Source organism: Schistocerca nitens, chromosome 9, assembly GCF_023898315.1.
Source record: "Schistocerca nitens isolate TAMUIC-IGC-003100 chromosome 9, iqSchNite1.1, whole genome shotgun sequence".
NCBI classification, from domain to species: domain Eukaryota; kingdom Metazoa; phylum Arthropoda; class Insecta; order Orthoptera; family Acrididae; genus Schistocerca; species Schistocerca nitens.
The window spans coordinates 448573604-448593992 of NC_064622.1; the positions used below are offsets into that span (position 1 = coordinate 448573604).

Sequence of the window (20389 nt, forward strand, 5' to 3'; positions counted from 1 at the left end):
CTGATGTTCAATAATTTCATTCTTCATTCGAAACATTTCTTTGCAGTTAGAAGTTCAACATTCTCTGAACTCCGACAGTAGATACACGTGCATATATCATCATGTAGTATTTTCTATCTCTCAATACTAATTTACGGCATCATAGTACGTCCTTCGCGAATGTACCCTTTATCAAAATACGCATTCAGTTGAATCACATTCCAGATCCCTTGTCCAAGTTTGCCAAGGCATTAGTTTATTGATCGCAGTCGTTGTTCGATATGTTGATATAAATTTGATTTCTTGCATGGAAAAATCTAAGTTTACTGAAGTCTTTGTTTAATTTCGTAATCAGATGAATTCCCTTATCATTGATTCAATAGGTAAAATTTACTTGTGTCAGACATTAAAGTGCCAAATTAATGCATTTAATTAAAGATTCAAATGAAATAATTCCACCCACACGATACGCAAGAGCTGCCAAAACGCGTAAACTTACATAAGACGTTTCATCAGTGTAGTTTTAGACCGGCAGATGCGGGGTACAAACTGGATGTATTTTCCAAGGCCACAAATGTCGCTCGCTGAATTGAGGACGTAGGCATTATTTCCTTGTAATTTCTATTCTTTGTTTTCTCGATCTCTCTTTCAGTTTAAGTATTTTTATTAAAACGAGAGACTTCATTAGTGTCTATAATAAAGAGAAACACGTAATGTTGAGATCACTGTCATTAATTGTATTGTACCAACGTAATTCATTTGCATCAATTCCTGCGAGAGAATTCCAAGCCCTTCTGGCCATGTGACCAACTGAGACAATTGTCCAGTCCGCCAAGGACAATGTCCTTCGCCTACCTCTAGCGAAGGAGTTGATATTCTGCTCCATAACAGCTTGTGTCGGAATTCTGGGCAATAAACTGGTAGACTCAACAGTCGAGCCGAAGACTGGCACTACGTCCACTGTAGTTATGTCGTCGCAGCAGCTTGTATGCACGTCAGTTGGCGCTGACACTACGTACCACACTAAATAGTGAGGGGGCTCATGTTTGCCGTGTCGCGCATACACATAGGGCACTTTTCACTTACCGTGTCCGTCGGTCCTCTTGCAGTGACTACGGTATAGGACACTCTCCCCTGATGCGTGGATAGCAGTCTGGTCCCTTTAATCCCACAAACCAACCAACCTGATGCGTGGACTGTCTCTACGGCGATAGCACACGCTCGTGGAAATTCCAAGAAGGCAGTAGTCATAGTATGGGATGTTTGAGAGCACACTTGTATTTTAAAGGAAGGCGCTGTGTGACATAAACATGTCCCCTATCCTTGTGCAAATGAGGTAGCTTTCTATACCTGGTAACCTATACGTATATAAGTCTTTAAATTGTGACGATTGTTTCTTTACATTTACAGGACTGCGTCATGAAGAATGCAGTAGCAGCAGCAGTGCGTCTCTGTTTGATGGTGACAGCGTTGGCGGCAGAGCCGGACAAGGAAGATGATGACGGAGGTCAGTAGGGTGTCGCTCTGAACCACACGTTAATATTTAATTATTTCACTGTAACCGTAATGTTTCATACACTATAACTGTGGCTGCCTACTTTTCCTGAGTCGTGTTACTAGTTTAGTCAGTTGCAATGTATGACAAAAATATTGCTTTCATACTGGTCTTTCACGTGTCTGGTTGTCAAAGGAAAACTGGGCCCCAAGTAGTCTTGCAAGCCCCTTTCACATATACTGCCTTTATTTCCACGCATGGACGTTAATCTTAATTTAAGACATTAATGTAAATGAAGGAAGTATGGGGTGCTGCGTAGTAATTTTTTGTCACTAGAAATCAAGCAAAGGAATAAACAGAGAAGTAAATAGCCCAGAATACTTTCGATAAACTGAGCGCAATCATCAAAACGAATATTCCAATATGCAGAGAGTTGATGCAGAGATTTTACAATCAATGTGTATTATTAGTTCTGACATATATTAGACAAATATACAATTTTAATGACAAAATTATTCAAAAATTGGAGACTAACTAGCGACCATTTTAACAAGAGGCATGTTAGGACTTTCTGGGGTGGCAAGAAAAGAAACAAGCGAATCAGGCGACAGACTGGAATGGAAGACGTAATTCTGATTTCAAAGAAAAGGAGTTGAAAATTGGAGGGAAATGCAACAAGGCTAATGGATGGTAAATACACCAAGGATGTTGTGTGCTGGATTTGAAGTCATAAGATCGAGACGACGGCGTATAGGATAGTGGGTAAATGACATTAGAACACATTTAGGAGCAGCATGTATGGGCATAGCCGAAACCCCTAATGTATGGGAAAGTCAAGAGGAGGTCCTTATCCTACAGTGGTTGTCAAAAGTGTAATGATAATAACGAAGATCCATAGTAAAAAGCTTTAAATTGTTTTGCAGGGAATTTCTGAATTTCGTTCTCAATTCTGACATCTTTTAAATTTTGAGAAATATTTTTCAATGTGATATTTTCCACATGTCCGTTCGAAGCGTTCTTTCTCGTGAAACGCTTTAATATTATAGCCTAGCTTTTTCATATCATTAAATAATTTCTTTTCAAGAACGTATAAATAAAATGGAATTGTGCATTGGGAATAAACCGACCGAGGTTGAACTGTTTTCAACAGCCTGGTCTTGTATTTGGGAGGATGGAAGCACGAATCTGCAACTAACCATCCATGGGCATCGGGATTGAAGTTGCACATAATGCAGCTTATTGCGCACAGTTTGAGTCATAGCACAACGCCCTGTGCCTGCATGAAAAAAGCATTATTCAACATGGTGGCGTTGCTGTCAGGGTTCCTCCGAGCCAAAATCGGTAGTCAGCGGTCATCCACTGCAGTAGTAGCCCTTGGGCGGTCTGAGCATGTCATCGACGGTTCCTATCTCTCTGTATCTCCTCCCTGTCCGAACAACATCGCTGTGTTTCACTCCGAGACGCCTGGATACTTCCCTTCTTCGGTGCCCTTCCTGGCACAAAGTATCAGTGCGGACCGCGGTATTGACCATCCAGGCATGATTGAACTACAGGCAACACGAACCGTTAACCTCCTTCCAAGTGGAATGACTGAAACTGATCGGCTGTCGGACACCCTCCGTCTAATAGGCGCTGCTCATGCATGGTTGCTTACATCTTTGGGCGGCATTAGTGACATCTCTGAACATTCTCGAAGACTGTGTCTGTAATGCAGTATCCACGTCTACCTTCAGGAGTTCTCGGAACCATTTTGATGCAAACATTTTGTTGTTGTGTGTATATGGAACTGTAACAAGCTATTCCATAGACAAGCTTCTGAAGGAGTGATCCATCATGGCGTATAAAATAATCATCCTTATAAAATCAAACAACTGAAAATGTAGGATGGAATGTAACAATATTATGAGGAGGAAAGTTGCTACTCACCATATAGCGGGGATGCTGAGTAGCAACTGTTCTTCTCATAATACCGTTACATTTCATTCTTATAAAATGTACACGAGTTGAAGATTCAGAATGAAGAACCAAAAGACCAACCATGCCGGCAAGACAAGTTTGTTTTGACGTGTGTTGCCAGATTGGTTGGGCTTTTGGCATTTCACTTTTAATCTTTAATTTGTACACGTTCTATAAGGATGACAATTTTATATGCCGTTATGGGTAATCCATAATGGCGTATAAAATTGTCGTCCTAATGAAACGCTTTTGTAAGCCAGGCTATGGAACAGTAACAGTTCTTGTCTGGAGAGAAAGGGACCAAACTACAGGGGCATGAGTCCATTTTTCCGCACTCAAACAGCTCGCAGAGTAAAGCCATTCCCCAAAAGAGTCTGGGAAGTAAAAAAGGCGGAAAACTAACGGCTACCCACACTGAAAGACAAAACTAAAGAGGCAAGACAAAGGGGGGAACGTGCACTAAAAGAAAAAAAGGGGTAGAAGGTATTTAAAAAATAAAGTAGATGGCCTGGGTTGGCTGATTGCTAGAAGAAAAAAGGATGCCACTCTGCAATACACTAAAATCTCCAGCGTAAAAGACAAGGCTAGAGGAAAACAGATAGGCAAAAGACGAAATAGCAAATAGAGAGTGAGGGAGGGAGGGCGGAGGCCTGGGAGAGAGAGCCAGACGCTCACCCTTAGATTGTGCGATGAAAACGAATAAAACGTAAAACTATTTCAGTTGATTCATTGTCTCCCAACATCCCAGACAGTGTGGTGACAAGGTTGAAATGGGCCACAGAGTGGCTAAAATTGGGCAGTCAGACAAGATGGAGACGTCAGTCAACTGGGAAGTACAATGGCACTGAGGTAGGTTTCTCCAATGGGGGAGGTAACCATAAGTCAGCCATGTATGGGCGCTGTGGGGCTGGCAAGGACAATAGAGTCACTGTGAGTGGCATGCAGGACTGCCACACATTCATTGTCTGCTTCACAATACGGAATTTATTTGGTGTACTGAGGATGCACCATTCAGCATCCCGGATCCCAAAAACTTTACAGTGTAAGAGCAATTGTAGATCAATTTCCAGTTGACTGATCTCCAGAGTTTTACTGGTAGCCTGTCAGCAAGTTCATTGCCCAGGATCCTGACATGTCCTGGCGTCAAAATGATGGACACTGAACGTCCACTGTTTCTGAGGGCATAAAGAGACTGCTGGAGAGTTATTAGCAAAGGCTGGCAAGGGAAGCACTGGTCGAGAGCTTGTAGGCTGCTTAAGGAGTCTCTACAGGTGATGAAGGACTCACCTGCACAGGAGTGGATATGCTTAAAAGCTACCAACTCTGCAGTAACAACACTGCAGCCATCCAACTAGGAGCATAGTTGAGTATGTCCAACGTGAGCGTAAGCGAAGCCAACGTGACCATTGATCATTGAAACATTGGTGTGGATTATTTCTGAGTGCTGGAATGCTGAGAATAGAGAAGAATTGCTGGCGGAGGGTCTCAGGTGGAACTGAGCTTTTTGGATCTTGCGATAGGTTCAGACTAAGCTGGCGCCGAGGCATGGACCATGGAGGTGTATATGAGTGGACCTGTAGGCAAGGTGGTAGAAGGAAAGTGTCGAGTTCAGTAAGAAGCGACTGGGCAGAGACTGCAATTGGAATCCCAGATCTGGACTGCCATTGCAGAGGATTGGTCGCCTTGTTAGGGAAAGGGCACAGTAATTTGGATGGTGAGGCGAACTATGAATGTGGGCAGTTTAATTCGAAAGCAGCTTTTGTCACCTGATCCGCAATGTAGCACCCCAGCTTCCAAGATCAGGCGGTCTTTGGGCTCATCGGAAAGCTGCCATCGCAAGTCGAATTCCACAGAGTTGGATGGCGATGCTGAACCATACACCAGCCTCCCATAGTTAAGACAGGAGTGTGCAAGGACTTTGTGTAGCTGCAGCAGTGTATGGCGATCAGCACCCCAGTCAGTGTGGCTCAGGCATTGAATAATATTAAGATGCTGCCAGCACTTGTCCTTCAGCTGACGGAGATGGGGAAGCAAAGTAAAGTGGGCATCGAAGACCAGTTCCAAAAAGCGGTAAGTCAGTAGTTGGTCATTGATGTAAAGTTCTGGATGGGGGTGGACAGTACAACGATGACAGGAGTGCATGATACAAGTCTTGGTGGCCGAAAACTTAAAGCCATGAGCTAGGACCCACAACTGTGCCTTCCCTATGGCTCCCTGCAGCTGGCGTTCAACCGCACCAGTAAAAGAGGATCAGAAGGAAATACAAAAATCGTCAGCATATAGGAAAGGGGGGCGGGGTACTGAGGACTCCACTGCTGCTGCGAGACCATTAATGGCAATTAAGAAGCATGGGATGCTCGGTATCGAGTCCTGCGGGATCCCTTTCTCTATGATGTGTAGCGAACTGTGTGAAGCACTGACTCGAACACGAAGTGACAAAAAGTTCCATATAAAAATCTAGAGGGGCTGTGGTGACCCCACTCTTGCAGAGTAGCGAGAATGTGGTGGCACCAAGTGGTATTGTAGGTTTTCGTCAGGTCAAAAAAACGGCAATGAGGTGTTGACGCCGGGAAAAGGTCGTTCATATGGAAGACCCCAGGCAGACCAAGTTGTCAGCAGTGGAACGAGCTTGGCGAAAACCGCCCAAGGACAGACTCAGAAGGCCCTGAGACTCAAGGACCCAACACAACCGCCAGCTCACCGTATGTTCAAGTAGCTTGCACAGAACATTGGTCAGGCTGATAGGACGATAGCCATCCACTTCTAGCTAGTTTTTACTAGGCGTCAGCACTGGAATGGTCATACTTTCCCGCCATTGCGACGGGAATTCGCCATCGCTCCAGATGCGATTGAAGGCAGCAAGGAGGTGGCGCTGGTAAACCGCTGCCAGATGTTAAATCATTTGGGAATAGATATGGTCTGGTCCGGGATATGTGTGACGACAAATTGCAAAGGCACAGGGTCATGGTGGCGTGGACCAAAAGGTAGATGTTGTCGTTACACCTGCTATTTTAGGAGATGCATGGCGAGGCAGTAGTTCCCAGATGAAGAGGTGTGAACATAATGTTTGGCAATGCGCTAAACGATTACATCTGGATCAGCAGTACAACTCCATGTGAGGAAATTCCAGATATACATGCAGGAGTCTGGTATCCCTGAAGGTATCAGAGCCTGACCAAAACCTGCAAAGGAGAGGTTTGTGTTCTAATGGTGGAGACATATCATTCCCAGCACTCCTACTTCCTCGTTTGATGAGCTGATGGACATGAGCATGCAGCCGTTTGAAGGGAAGGAGGTACTCCAGGGATGGGTAGCGTTTATGACATTGAGGGCCTGCCTACGGTCTCTAATGGCTGCAGTTATTTCTGGCGACCACCAAGGCAATGTCTTCCACCTGGGCAACCTGAGGAACAACATATTACCGATTTAGTTGCGGCAACAACTATAGGAGTGATGGTCTGGATCACCTCATCAATGTTCCCATCCATCGGTGATTCAGCGGTGGTAGTGTAGGTGAAAGCGCCCCAGTCAGCGTCAGTAAGAGCCCATCTAGGTAAGCGTCCAGGTGAGTGACGTTGGGATAGGAACAGGAAGAGCAAAAAGTTGTCACTACCACACAAATCGTTGTCAGCTCTCGCGTGGATAGAAGGGAGAAGGCCACGACTGCAAACTGAGAGATCAGTAGCTGAGTATGTGTTATGTGCCACACTGAAATGGGTGGGGGCACTGGCATTTAGGAGGCAAAGGTAGAGTTGAGTTTGTAAATCCTCGACATCTTTATCATAGCTAGAAATCTTGGTTCCACTCCACAAAGGGTTAAGGTTCAATGGCTCTGAGCACTATGGGACTTAACATCTGTGGTCATCAGTCCCCTAGAACTAATTAAACCTAACTAACCTAAGGACATCACATACATCCATGCCCGAGGCAGGATTCGAACCTGCGACCGTAGCAGTCGCGCAGTTCCGGACTGAGCTCCTAGAAAGGGTTAAGGCATTAAAATCATTTAGAAGTAGAAAATGTGGGGGGAGTAGGAAAATTAGTGTAGCCAATACATGGTAGGCACTTCACCATCTGGAGGAAGGTAGATCTTATAGATGGTAATTTACTATGTTGTCCTCTCCCTGACAGACACGGCTTCTAAAGGTGTTTGATGGTGCACAAATTCGCTACATAGACATACATACAAACTCCATCTGACATTCTGCTACAGTCAGAATGGTTTTTGTAGTACTCCCAATAGCCACAATGGGTGAGGGTCGGCATTATGCGAAACCAGGTTTCCTGAAGGGCAATGCAAAAAGCAGGTGGAACACCTGAAAGGTCATAACTCAGCCAGGTGAGAGAAAAAACTGGCGCAGTTCCAGTGGAGGATGACGCTGTCAGTCGTATGGGAAGTCATGAAGGGGCCAAGGAGGCAGTTAACACCTCTGGGTCACCTGCTGCCACCGGTTGAGTACTGGTATCCAGGACCTTTACATCTGGAGTCTCGGCAAGATCTAGGTCCTTTGGATATGCTAGAATCTCTACCTCATCCTCTGACATGGAACTGTTAGGGAGTGGTGGTGTTGGTGCCACAGGAGTGTCCTGTTTCTTAGTAGACTTCATCTTCATCAGCTTGCTCTCTCGCTTCTCTTTAGGGGCTTGCTGGGAGGACTTCTCCAAAGTAGCTTCTGGCATAGTGGAAGACTGTGAAGCCCTTTGTCCAGCAGCTTGTGGATCCTTCCGTCACTGCTGAGTGTCCACCCTGGGATTGCTGGAGAGTTCCAGAGGTCCCCCTTTCATGTGAGAGGAGTTGGAGGAGGCTGTTGCTTCTTTAGCTACGGTGTGGGAACCAAGGTCCCCATCATTTAGAGAGGTGTCACCCTCAAAGTTTTGGGAGCAACAAATGGAGAAGTGCCCTCAACCACCAAAGGGACAGGATGTAATAGGGTTGCCCTGAGGGCCCACTGTACCGAGGTAGAGGCGAGGAGGCTACTGTCGCCAGTGAGGGTGATGTCGACATAGCTGCAGCATAAGTAGATGTCAAGAGAATGGGGTGCAACCATTCATCTTTCTGTTTAGCCTCTTGGTAAGTCAGCCAGTGCAGGGTCTTGTACTCCATAATTTTCTCCTGCTTTTGGAGTACTGTGCAGTCTGGCGAGCAGGGGGAGTGGTGCTTTCCAAGTTGATACCAGTGGGAGGAGGTGCGCATGGAGAATTGGGATGCAGTGGATTTCTGTAGTCTTGACAGGTGGTGCTGGAATTGCAGTGGGGAGACGTGCCCAAATTTCCAGCATAGGGCGAGTGATGTATGGTTTTACGTCATATGAGTATACCATCACCTTGACCTATTCAGACAATGAATCACCCTGAAAGGCCTATTGTCTTTTGTTCCCTTATAGATACGCCGAATCAAGTGAACACGCTGCTGCTCTATATTGGAGCGGAGTCACACTGCAAGAGAAGATCATGATTTAAAATAATCCCCTGGACCATGTTGAGGCTTTTATGAGGGGTGACGGGAATGGGAATATCACCCATCTGGTCACAGGCGTGTAATGCCTGGGAGTGGACTGGGGAAGCTTTCTGAATGAGGACTGCCTCATTTCTCATTTTCGACAATGCAGACACTTTCCCAAACATGTCTTCCAGGTTTTCGACAAGAAATAGAAGCTTTGTAGCCAGAAAGGAGTCCCCATCTGTTCTGCTACAGACTAAATACCTTGGCGAATAAGGCTCTCTCTTTTTCTTTAGTCCTACAAGCCTCCCATTGGGTAGCTAGGGAGGGGAACGATTTAGGGTCATTTCTGTCAGCATTGTACTCTACTTTGCCTTTCTTAGAGACTGCTGGCGCCATTCAGCCACCAGTAAGAGATGATCTGGTCCGTTTCATTGCAGGTCATCCACCCTCATGCCAACCATTCTGATCAGGGACTCTCACACAGGTGCCACCAAGCCACAACAAAAGCCATCTGGCGCGATGGCCATTGCCAGGAGTCCTGATGGCCGAAGATGATGAGCATCTACTCCTTGGCATACATGGGGAGTTTTCAGCGCAGGTATCAGCAATGCTGATCCCTGTGTTGTCATGAGGCTACAACCAAGAGGGTACATGATGGCCCCACCACGACTGACTGGCTGGTGTGCTGAATATTGGATGCAGAGAAATCCAGTTTTGTCATGGAGGCAAAAGAGGACAGCGGAGAACAGAAGAAGATGACATACCCCAGAAGGTGTCCTCACACAAACAGCTGAACTGTGGGTGGAGTCGCAGAGCCATGACAATAAATAGCGCAGAATATCTAACCACCCTATGGATAGCAAGTGCATCACGTAATGCATCCTTCCCAAATGGCCCGCGTTCCTGTAGAATTTTGGAAGTGTGAGGTCAAATCCTGAAAGGGAACCAGAACTAATTAGGTCGAAAAGTGGGAGACTCCTTTTAGTCGCTTCTCATGACAGGCAGGAATACCTTGGGCCTATTCCAATCCCTGAACCCGCAGGAGAAGCTTTAACTGTACAACGAAAATTGCAGTATAAGTATTAAAAAGTTTTTATATTAAAAATTATTTATCACAAGTTTTACATTAAAAAATTTATTTAATAATCTGCTAGACTGATTGAAGGAAAGTGCCACCATTTATCGAGTTAGAGAAATGCAGACTGTCGCACAGATATGTGTAGTGCAATTGCGTCTGGAGGAAAGCAGAGGCGACGGAACGTGTAGAATATTGACATCACAGCCTCAATTTGAAAAGCTAGGATCACATTGGATCTACTCAGTTTTTCACCGGAAACTGTATTCGTGGACTGCAATAAGACTGGAAAATTTCAGGGCATTGGAAAATTTCGAGTTACATAATACTGTTGTTTTGGTGAACTGCACAACTTATGAGATAGCTGGGACGAGGTTCTGGCTCCCAGTTACATGAGCTGGGACGAGGTTCTGGCTCCCAGTTACATGCGCAGGTACGACTGTAAATACCATGAGTCCTGATCTCATAGACTCTTTAGATACACTAATAGCATCTCAGCAAGCAAAATTTCCTTGGAGCAGATGTTGCAACGTATTCAGCGATATCAAGATAACAGACGCCGAAATGTGGTAACCATAAGCATTACGACCCCTAGTCTTTCCGTGTTAGCAATTTTTGTAGTTTATTTTTGTCTCAAACGTAGATGTATCCATTCTCAGGGCCTACCGACACATCAGATGCCTGTCGAATTTTTAATTAACGTAATTCGAGAAACGTAGACTAATAAAAACTCTAAAAGTACTGCAACTTGGAAAACGAAATTAAGGTCATGTAGGATATCTCTAAAATGGGTTCAGAAAATCAAAAGTTAAGGTTAATGGTATAGAATTAGGAAACAAAGAGAAAATACATCAGAGTCAGCTCTCACAAGCAAACGAGTTGATGACATAGCACAGTGTACAGTTTTGTATATAAATCTATGAGATGATTGCAGAGGATAATGAAAGGTAAAATTTTTTTGGAAACGGGGAAGGAATGTTACGCATCAGAATATTTTACTGTACGTTGAATTTACTTTACGTTGAATTTATTGAAAAGTTCTGCCAGGCAAGTTCAGAACAGAGTAGGCCAGCACTGGGCCGGTGTCCTACTGTGAATGTTAACAGGAGGTGTTGCCAATGTGACCCACGTCTCAGCACGAAGCGAACATTGCCACACAAACTTCGAGTGGGGGAAGGCAGAAATGTAACCGTCGCAGTGCTACGCAACACAGTAATGTGTAGTAACACTTCGTAATTTTAGCGGCAGACCGCCACTCTCAAGCCAAATGTAGGCAGAAAACCCAAGTTCGGCGACGTAGAATAATTATGGAATTGCCACAGAAAGGTAAGGAGGGATGACAGGACCGACAAACGAGGGCAAATGTGTCGATACACCTAGAGCCACCGCGTCATAGGCGCATCCTCGGTACACATTCCGTTGTGCTGCCATTCTGTCCAAGTCGCTAGAGCCAGAGAGAATGGCGGTCTACTGAGTTTCAGTGAAACTATGACAAACTGATCGATGATGATTCGCCTACTACTTGCTTGCTGATTCGCACACCGAGACGCAGCCAACCTGATACTTACTACAGACTTCGCCTGCCCTTGATGCCTACTGGAATATCGCAGATAAAAACATGGGTTTGCGTCCAGCCACCTTCACTACAGGGTATCATGGCTTGCAAGCTGTCATCTTCACCCCGACCAGGTGTCGCCCGTTTGTACAGCCCTCTGGTCAACTTTTGAACATTTGCTGCACTTGGTCGCTCCATGGGGGATGGCCAGGGCCTAGTCTTCACGGTAATCGACGTCCTGGACTACATTCGGATTTCCTCACCTGAGCAAGTGGTGGGCTTTTTATGAGAGCACTGTAGTGGGAGCTGCAGCGTATCGCACCACGTCTGCACAGGAGATATCTTCTCGCCCCTCTGCTGCCGCCAGCACAGCACGCAGCCGTGGCTCACTGCCCTGCGGGGTGGCGTCGCAAGCCGCTAAAGAGGCAACAGCACTTCTTTATGGCACATTCTTATGCCCGGCCGCCGACTGTCGCCTTGAAGGTAACTCTGTAAACTCAAGAGAAGGAACAAATCTTATTACAAATACCAATGTGTGATTGACGCCTCCGAGCGTAAACTGGATCACTAATCCTCACTCTGTGCCAGGCCTCCTGCTTAAAGTGCAGCCCCAATTCCTTGGTTCGCAACAGATCTATGATCACTTGTTAAGTGCATCTCTTCTACTGAACAAGTACTCATAGCTCTTAAATTACGTATTTTAGAGCCCATGTTTATTAGACAATTTTTCCTGTTTTGGTCAATACTACCACCACTGAAAGTACACTTTATGATCAAAGGTACTTGGACACCCCCAAAATGATAAGTTTTTCATGTTAGGTGCATTGTGTTGTCACCTACTTCCAGGAACTCCATATCAGCGACCTCAGTAGTCATTAGACATCGTGAGAGAGCAGAATGGGGCGCTCTCCAGAACTCATGGACTTCGAACATAGTCAGGTGATTGGGTGTCACTTGTGTCATATGTCAGTAGTAACTTGATATCTTGAGCACACTCGCAGATAATTTAGCAACATTTTTATATTTTAAAGGAATCACTTGAGTGATCAAACCGAATGTACCGAAAAAATATGAAAATGGAAATTCAAGAAAAGAGTCTTGAGGAGCCCGCAAAAGAAACCCTGAAAAGCTACTTCAAAATCACACATTGAGCTCTAGATCATGAAATTCATTATCATTATTTTAGCTCTTTTCATTCCTTTATATCTCAGCTTAATATTGGCTTCTTCAAAACACTTAAAATCCCAACTACTAAGAATTTTATAATATCTGTCTGGTAAAACAGCTTTACATTTTTCTCCATATCTAGTTTTTAAATATTAACAACCTATAATGTAATATAATTCATTTACTTCTAGCTCACTAATCATTTTAAACAAATTAGAATTGCTTGCAGTGTTTAGCTTCTTCAGTAGAGCCTCCATTTATATACAATAAAAAATTTAATAAGATTATAAATTTTATTATTATAAATATGACTAATGTGTGGGAAATATTTCAATTTGACATTACTGATCAAAAACAACTTCAGTGTAATGTTTGAAATGAATATTTTAAACCATCTTTAATTATAGAACATTTGAGAAGTCGGAAACATGATGTATTAAAGAACATAGAAGAATATGATGAAACTGATATAGAAATATGGGAGGAAATAGAAAACTCAGGTTCTTTCTTTTCTATGATTGTAAAACAAATAGCTATTTATAATTTACCTAAAAATACTTTACCAATAAAATTACATTAAAGTCTATTCATTATTTTTATCAAAGCCTATTCATTAGTTTTAAAAGTTTCTCATTCTATAACCAAAAAATTAGATATCAATGAATACAACGGAATTCAACTAACTAATTTATTCTGTTTGTATAAGAAATGTGGTATGAATTTTTTTACATTAGAAGAGATTCAAAATCCATAAAACAGTGTATCAAAATTTTCTAGAACAATTCTCTTATCATACTGAAATGAGAATCCTTTCTTAACTTGTCTGTTAACTAGATTTATAGTAACAACATCTCTAGTTACCTGATGTATAACTGTATCTGTATCTTTTCTTTCAATTCACTCTCTATTAGTCATATCACAGAACCACCATTCAGCTTTTGAAGATTCATGTAATTTAAAGTGAAAACCTTTACCTTCATCTCTCCCCCCTGCGGGTTCGGGGGTTAGAATAGGCCCGCGGTATTCCTGCCTGTCGTAAGAGGCGACTAAAAGGAGTCTCACATGTTTCGGCCTTATGTGATGGTCCCCTCTCGGGTTTGACCTCCATATTTCTAAATTATTCCGAAGAGCGAGCCAATTGGGGAAGGGCGCCTTACATGGTGCACTGTATCCGTCGTGCAATTAGACCTTTAGCCGGCTTTCTCGTCGTTGCAATGGTGTCCCGCTCGTTTTCGATCTCTTGGGCGATTACCACGCTGCACTCTGCAGTGTTTCTTTTATCTGCGACGACGACCTTGGTCAGTTTTGCACCTAAGATCCAGCACGGTAGCCAGTCCGTTGTGGTGGGGCCGCCATGTACCCTCTTGGTTGTAGCCCCCTGACAACACAGGGATCGCTCTACTGATGCCTGCGCCGTTAACTCCCCACGTATGCCAAGGAGTAGATGCCCATCTCCTTGGGGCATCAGGACTCCCGGCAATGGCCATCCTGCCAGGTGGCCTTTGCTGTGGCTGGGTGGCGCCCGTGGGGAGGGCCCTTGGTCGGAGTAGGTGGCATCAGGGTGGATGACACGCAATGAAGCGTGGCACTTCTTCTCTTGCTGGTGGCCAGCCACCAGCAGTCTCTAAGCGTTCGAGGGCCCATTTCAAAGGTAACGTTTATGACCCCAAATCGTTCCCCTCCCTCGCCACACCATGGGAGGAACGAAAGGCATTACATGCAAGTGAGCAGTATTCGCCCAGATATCTTGTCTGTACCAGAGCTGATGGGGAATCTTTTATGTCCGTGAAGCCTCAGTTCTTTGTCGAGCATTTAGAGGACAAGTTTGGGGAGGTGGAGGGCTTGTCAAAGATGCGGTCCGGATCGGTGTTGATAAAAACGGCGTCCTCCGCCCAGTCGCGGGCCTTGCTCGCTTGTCCTAAGCTGGGGGATGTCTCCGTCACTATCACGCCCCATAAAAGTCTGAACATGGTCCAGGGCATTATCTTCCACAGGGATCTCCTTTTACAGTCCGATGACGAGCTGCGCGCCAACTTGGAGCGCCGAGGTGTCCATTTCGTCCGGCGCGTCCACCGGGGTCCGAGGGATCGTCAAGTTGCCACCGGTGCCTTCATCTTGGCCTTCGAGGGTGACACGTTACCTGAGAAGGTCAAGGTGATGGTGTACCGTTGTGATGTCAGGCCTTATATCCCTCCCCCGATGCGGTGCTTCAAGTGTTGGAAGTTCGGCCACATGTCTTCACGCTGTGCTTCCGACCTCGTCTGTCGCGATTGCGGTCGACCATCCCATCCTGATCATCCCTGTGCCCCACCTCCAATCTGTGTGAACTGTGGTGCGCACCATCCGCCTTGCTCGCCAGACTGTCCGATTCTGCAGAAGGAGCGGAAGATCATGGAGATAAAGACTCTCGACCGCCTGACGTACACTGAGGCGAAGCGGAAATATGACCGGCTTCACCCAGTGCGCATGACGGCTTCTTATGCCGCAACTGTCTCTCCTGCTACGGTTCAATCCTCTCCAGCCAGCTCGCAGAGTCGCAGTCCCGCACCTGCCCCCTTGATGGTGGGGGGCACTAAACCCACTGTTGCTCCTGCTCCATCTACTTCAGGAGCAACACCCCCCCAACCATCGGGGACATCAGTTCCCCCTTCCCAGCCGGAGAAGCGTAAGACTTCTTCGGCTACTCTCGTACGGAAGGGGTCCCTTGGGGACCTCCCCTCGCAAGTTCCGACCGGTACCAAAGCCGACAGCCGCAAGTGGCTTAAACAACCGCTGGTCCCTGGTCGTCGGGACACTCGGTCGTCGTCTGTCCCTGAGACTGACCCAGTGACGCCCTCCCAGCCTGAACCACCAAAGGCGCAGCGCGAAAAGCAGAAGAAGAAGAAACTCCCCAAGGCTACCGATATTGCGGTGGCACCCATTCCACCGCTTCCTACAAGCTCTGCGTCTGAGGATGAGGTGGAGATTCTGGCGTCCGCTGAGGACATGGATCTCGCCAGTCCCTCGGACGCACTGGCTGGCTGTTCTCCAGGTGGTGACTCAGTAGCAGCAGGGGCCTCGGAGGCGTAATCTGCCTCCCCAGTCCCTCACGCCTTTCCCATCCATGGCTAATACCATCCTCCAGTGGAACTGCAGCGGTTTCTTCCACCATCTAGCTGAGCTCCGCCAGCTTATCAGCCTTCATCCTTTCCTTTGCATTGCTCTGCAGGAAACTTGGTTTCCAGCAATGCGAACCCCCGCCCTCCGTGGCTATCGGGGTTATTTTAAGAACCGGGCAACTTATGAAAGGGTGTCTGGTGGCGTCTGCATATATGTCGCTCACACTCTGCACAGCGAGTCTGTCCCTCTCCAAACACCTTTAGAGGCTGTCGCTGTACGGGTGTGGACGCCACAGGCTATTACCGTCTGCAGTATCTACCTTCCACCGGATGGTGCTGTCTCGCAGCATGTCCTGGCTGCTCTGATAACCCAACTGCCGCCACCTTTCATGTTGTTGGGCGATTTCAATGCCCACAACCCTCTATGGGGTGGGACTGTCTCCGATGGCCGCGGTCGTGCCGTGGAGCATTTATTGGCTCAGCTCGACCTTAGCCTCTTGAACACCGGTGCTCCCACACATTTCAGTGTGGCCCATGGCTCGTTCTCCGCCATCGATCTCTCTCTTTGCACCCCCGGACTTGTCCCATCCCTCCACTGGAGGGTGCATCCTGACCTGTGTGGCAGTGACCATTTTCCCATCTATTTGTCACTGCCCCAGTGTCATTCTTCTGGGCGTCTGCCACGCTGGGCCCTCCACAGAGCTGACTGGCCGCGTTTTACTTCCGCGGCAACCGTTGAGTGTCCCCCGCAGGGTGACATTGACGAGGTGGTCCGTGTCTTCACCACGTCCATCATTTCGGCAGCCGAGGCTGCCATCCCCCGCTCTTCTGGACTCCCTCGGAGGAAGGCTGTACCCTGGTGGTCGCCGGAGATTGCTGAGGCTATTCGCGACCGTAGGCGGGCCCTCCAGCGTCATAGGCGGCACCCGTCTCTCGAGACCCTCATCGCCTTTAAGAGGCTACGTGCCTTCGCCCGACGTCTGATTACACGGCGTAAGCAAGAGTGCTGGGAGCAGTATGTCTCATCGTTGGGCTCCCGTGTCTCCCCCTCGCTGGTGTGGTCCCGGATACGGCGGATTTATGGACACCAGACCACTTTCGGTGTCCCTGGGATCTCCTTGGACGGCGCTGTATGCACGGACGCTGCCGCCATTGCTGAACGGCTTGCCGCGCACTTTGCTCAGAGCTCTGCGACTGCATCTTATCCCCCCGCCTTTCGCTCTCTAAAGGAGCGAGCCGAGCGGACGCCGCTCTCATTTCACACGCGTCGTTCTGAAACATACAATGCCCCTTTCAGCGAGAGGGAATTCCTCGCTGCTCTCGCCGATTGCCCTGATACAACACCAGGCCCAGACTGCATCCACGCGCAGATGCTGAAGCATCTCTCCAGGGACTGCCAGAGACACATTCTCGCGATATTTAATCGCATTTGGAGTGAAGGTGTGTTCCCGTCGCAATGGCGAGAGGGTGTTATTGTCCCCATCTTGAAGCCCGGTGCGGACCCACTGGCGGTGGACAGCTATCGTCCCATTACCCTCACCAACGTTTTGTGCAAATTGCTCGAACGTATGGTGGGGCGGCGTTTGTGTTGGGTCCTTGAGTCGCGCGGTCTCCTCACTCCATCCCAGGGTGGCTTCCGTCGGGGCCGGTCTGCAGTGGACAATTTGGTGCGGCTGGAATCAGCTGTCCGTACGGCCTTTGCCCGACGTCAGCATCTCGTTGCTGTATTTTTCGATCTGCGGAAAGCGTATGACACCACATGGAGGCATCACATCCTCGCCACGTTGCATGAGTGGGGTCTTCGTGGTCAGCTCCCGGCTTTTCTTCAAAGCTTTTTATTGCGCCGCTCTTTCCGGGTGCAAGTCGGTGCCACCTCTAGTTCCTCTTATATACAGGAAAATGGGGTCCCGCAGGGCTCAGTGTTGAGCGTCTCCTTATTTCTGGTGGCTATTAATGGTCTGGCTGCAGCAGTGGGGTCGTCGGTGTCTCCTTCTTTGTATGCCGACGACTTCTGCATCTCATTTAGCTCCACGACTACGGGAGTCGCCGAACGCCGGCTGCAAGTCGCCATTCGCAAGGCAGCCTCGTGGGCTCTGACTCACGGTTTTCAGTTCTCTGCAGCCAAGACTCGAGTTATGCACTTCTGCAGGCGTCGGACGGTCCACCCTCATCCTGAACTTTACCTCGACGGCCACCTGCTTGAGGTGGTGGACACTTGCCGCTTCTTGGGACTCGTGTTTGATGCCCGGCTCACATGGGTTCCTCATATTACTCAGCTGAAGCAAAAATGCTGGCGGCACCTCAACGCCCTCCGCTGCCTTAGCCACACGTCTTGGGGTGCAGATCGCTGCACGCTGCTGCGGTTGTACAGAGCCCTTGTGCAGTCCCGGCTTGATTATGGGAGCCTGGCCTATGGGTCTGCGTCCCCCTCAGTGTTGAAGTTGTTAGACCCCGTACACCACTGTGGGGTTAGGCTTGCCACTGGCGCTTTTCGCACCAGCCCCGTGGATAGTCTACTGGTGGAGGCCGGGGTTCCCCCGCTGCGGATTCGCCGCCATCGTCTGCTCGTCGACTATGCTGTCCACGTTCATTGCTCGCCAGGTCATCCCAATCGTCGCCTGCTTTTCCCTGCTATGGTCCTCCATCTGCCCGAACGGCGACCTAGGTCTGGGCTTTCCATAGCTGTCCGTGTCCAGTCCCTGCTGTCAGACCTGGGGTCATTCCCTCTTCTGCCTCCCTTCCGGGTCCGTACACCTACGCCTCCCTGGTGTTTGTCCCGGCCGTCCGTCCGTCTGGATTTGGCACAGGGACCTAAGGACTCGGTTCCGCCTGTGGTCCTCCGTCGCCGTTTTCTTGCACTCCTCGACTCATTTCCGGGCTGTGAGCCTGTCTACACGGATGGTTCCCTGGTTGATGGTCGCGCTGCCTACGCTTTTGCTCACGCTGCCCATGTTGAGCAACGCTCCTTGCCGGCTGGCTGCAGTATTTTTACTGCAGAGCTGGTGGCAATCATGCGCGCTCTTGAGCATCTGCGTTCCTGCTCAGGTGGGTCCATCGTCATCTGCAGTGACTCCCTGAGCAGCCTTCAGGCCATCGACCGCTGCTATCCCTCCTCTCCTCTGGTGTCCTCCATACAGGAGTCTGTTTCCGCCATTGCCCGTTCTGGTCGTTCGGTGGTCTTGGTTTGGACGCCCGGTCATGTTGGCATCCCAGGGAACGAACGTGTCGACAGGCTGGCTAAAGGGGCGATCGACGCCCCGGCTTTGGAGGTCGGCCTTACGGCTCGCGACCAGCAGATGGTGTTGCGCCGTAAGTTGATTGGGATGTGGGCTGCTGAGTGGCGTGGCATGACAGCCCCGAATAAACTGCGGGCTGTCAAGGAGACGACCGCCGTGTGGCGTTCCTCCCTGCGGGCTTCTCGCAGGGACTCGGTGGTCCTGTGTCGGCTGCGCATCGGCCATACGTACCTGACGCACGGCCATCTCTTGCGTCAGGAGGATCCCCCCCTGTGTCAGTGTGGGTCCCGGCTGACGGTCGGCCACATTTTGCTGGAGTGTCCTCGACTGCGCACACTCCGGCAATCTTTTAATCTCCCGGGCACTTTGGCTTTGGTTTTATCTGACGATGCCTCCATGGCTGATAACGTTTTAAATTTTATCCGTGGTAGTCCGTTTTATGGTTCGATTTAGGGAGGTCCTGCACCTTTCCCTTTCTGTGTCTTTTGTCCTTGTGCCTGTTGCTGTTCTGGTGTGCCGTGAGATGGTTGACTCTTTCCCTTTTTTGTTGTCGTGGTCAGTCAACCAGTCTCCGGCCATCTTCTTCTCTTCTATTTCTTTCTGTCTGGTGTTCGTCCGTACTCTTCTTTTCTGTAGTGTTCGTTGCCTAATTTGTGTTCTTTAGCACCCGGGGGGGGGGGGCAGTCTCCTTCCCCCTTGGGGTTTTATCTGCTCTGCGACTTTGTCTCGCTTGTTTTTGGAATGGGGGACTGATGACCTTCGCTGTTTAGTCCCCCTTACACATCCCAACAACCACCACCACCTTTACCTTCATCTCTTTTTTTTATCATTTTTCTCATAATAATAACTTTTGGGGCCTTTTGAAGCCCAGTCTGTAATCCAGTTATTTCCCGATTCATCAGTTCATTCGCCTAACATACAAACTGTTTCCACAGTATTTTTACCAATATCAACATATACTACAGAATCGGTGTCAAAATACATAAAGTTTATTCCTAGTTCGTCTAACATATCATGCAATTTAAGCCTTGCATTTGTTCTATTGAATGCAGCTATGAAAATATATGTAGCTGTATTATTTTCTACACAATAATCCTTGAAATTGTACCTCATCTGTACCATACGCTCATTAATAAAATTTATATCTAAAGTATCTATTCAGTCATCCAAAAGTATCTCATAAAAATGTAAATCTATCACATAATGAGTTTTATTCATATTTTGCCTTTGTCCAAATTTCCTCCATAATAAATTCAGACATATCTTGGCAACTGCTTGTTTTTCCGGGTTTTCATTTATTCTATCAGGATCTAAGTCAATATCCATTTTCTCTTTATCTATTTTCATATACTCTTCATCACTTTCAAAATTATGTTGACTGGTTT

At 47.6% G+C, this 20389-nt stretch overlaps 1 protein-coding gene across 1 annotated transcript in view; it reads left to right on the forward strand.

Annotated features, from left to right (window-relative positions):
• Positions 1–1377: 1377 nt before the first annotated feature.
• Positions 1378–20389, forward strand: part of LOC126204311 (uncharacterized) — a 135336-nt gene continuing 116324 nt past the window's right edge. Inside the window, exon 1 of the mRNA XM_049938696.1 lies at positions 1378–1486. Within this exon, the coding sequence (XP_049794653.1) occupies positions 1399–1486 (88 nt within the window). The 5' untranslated portion in view covers positions 1378–1398. The remainder of the gene's footprint in view (positions 1487–20389) is intronic.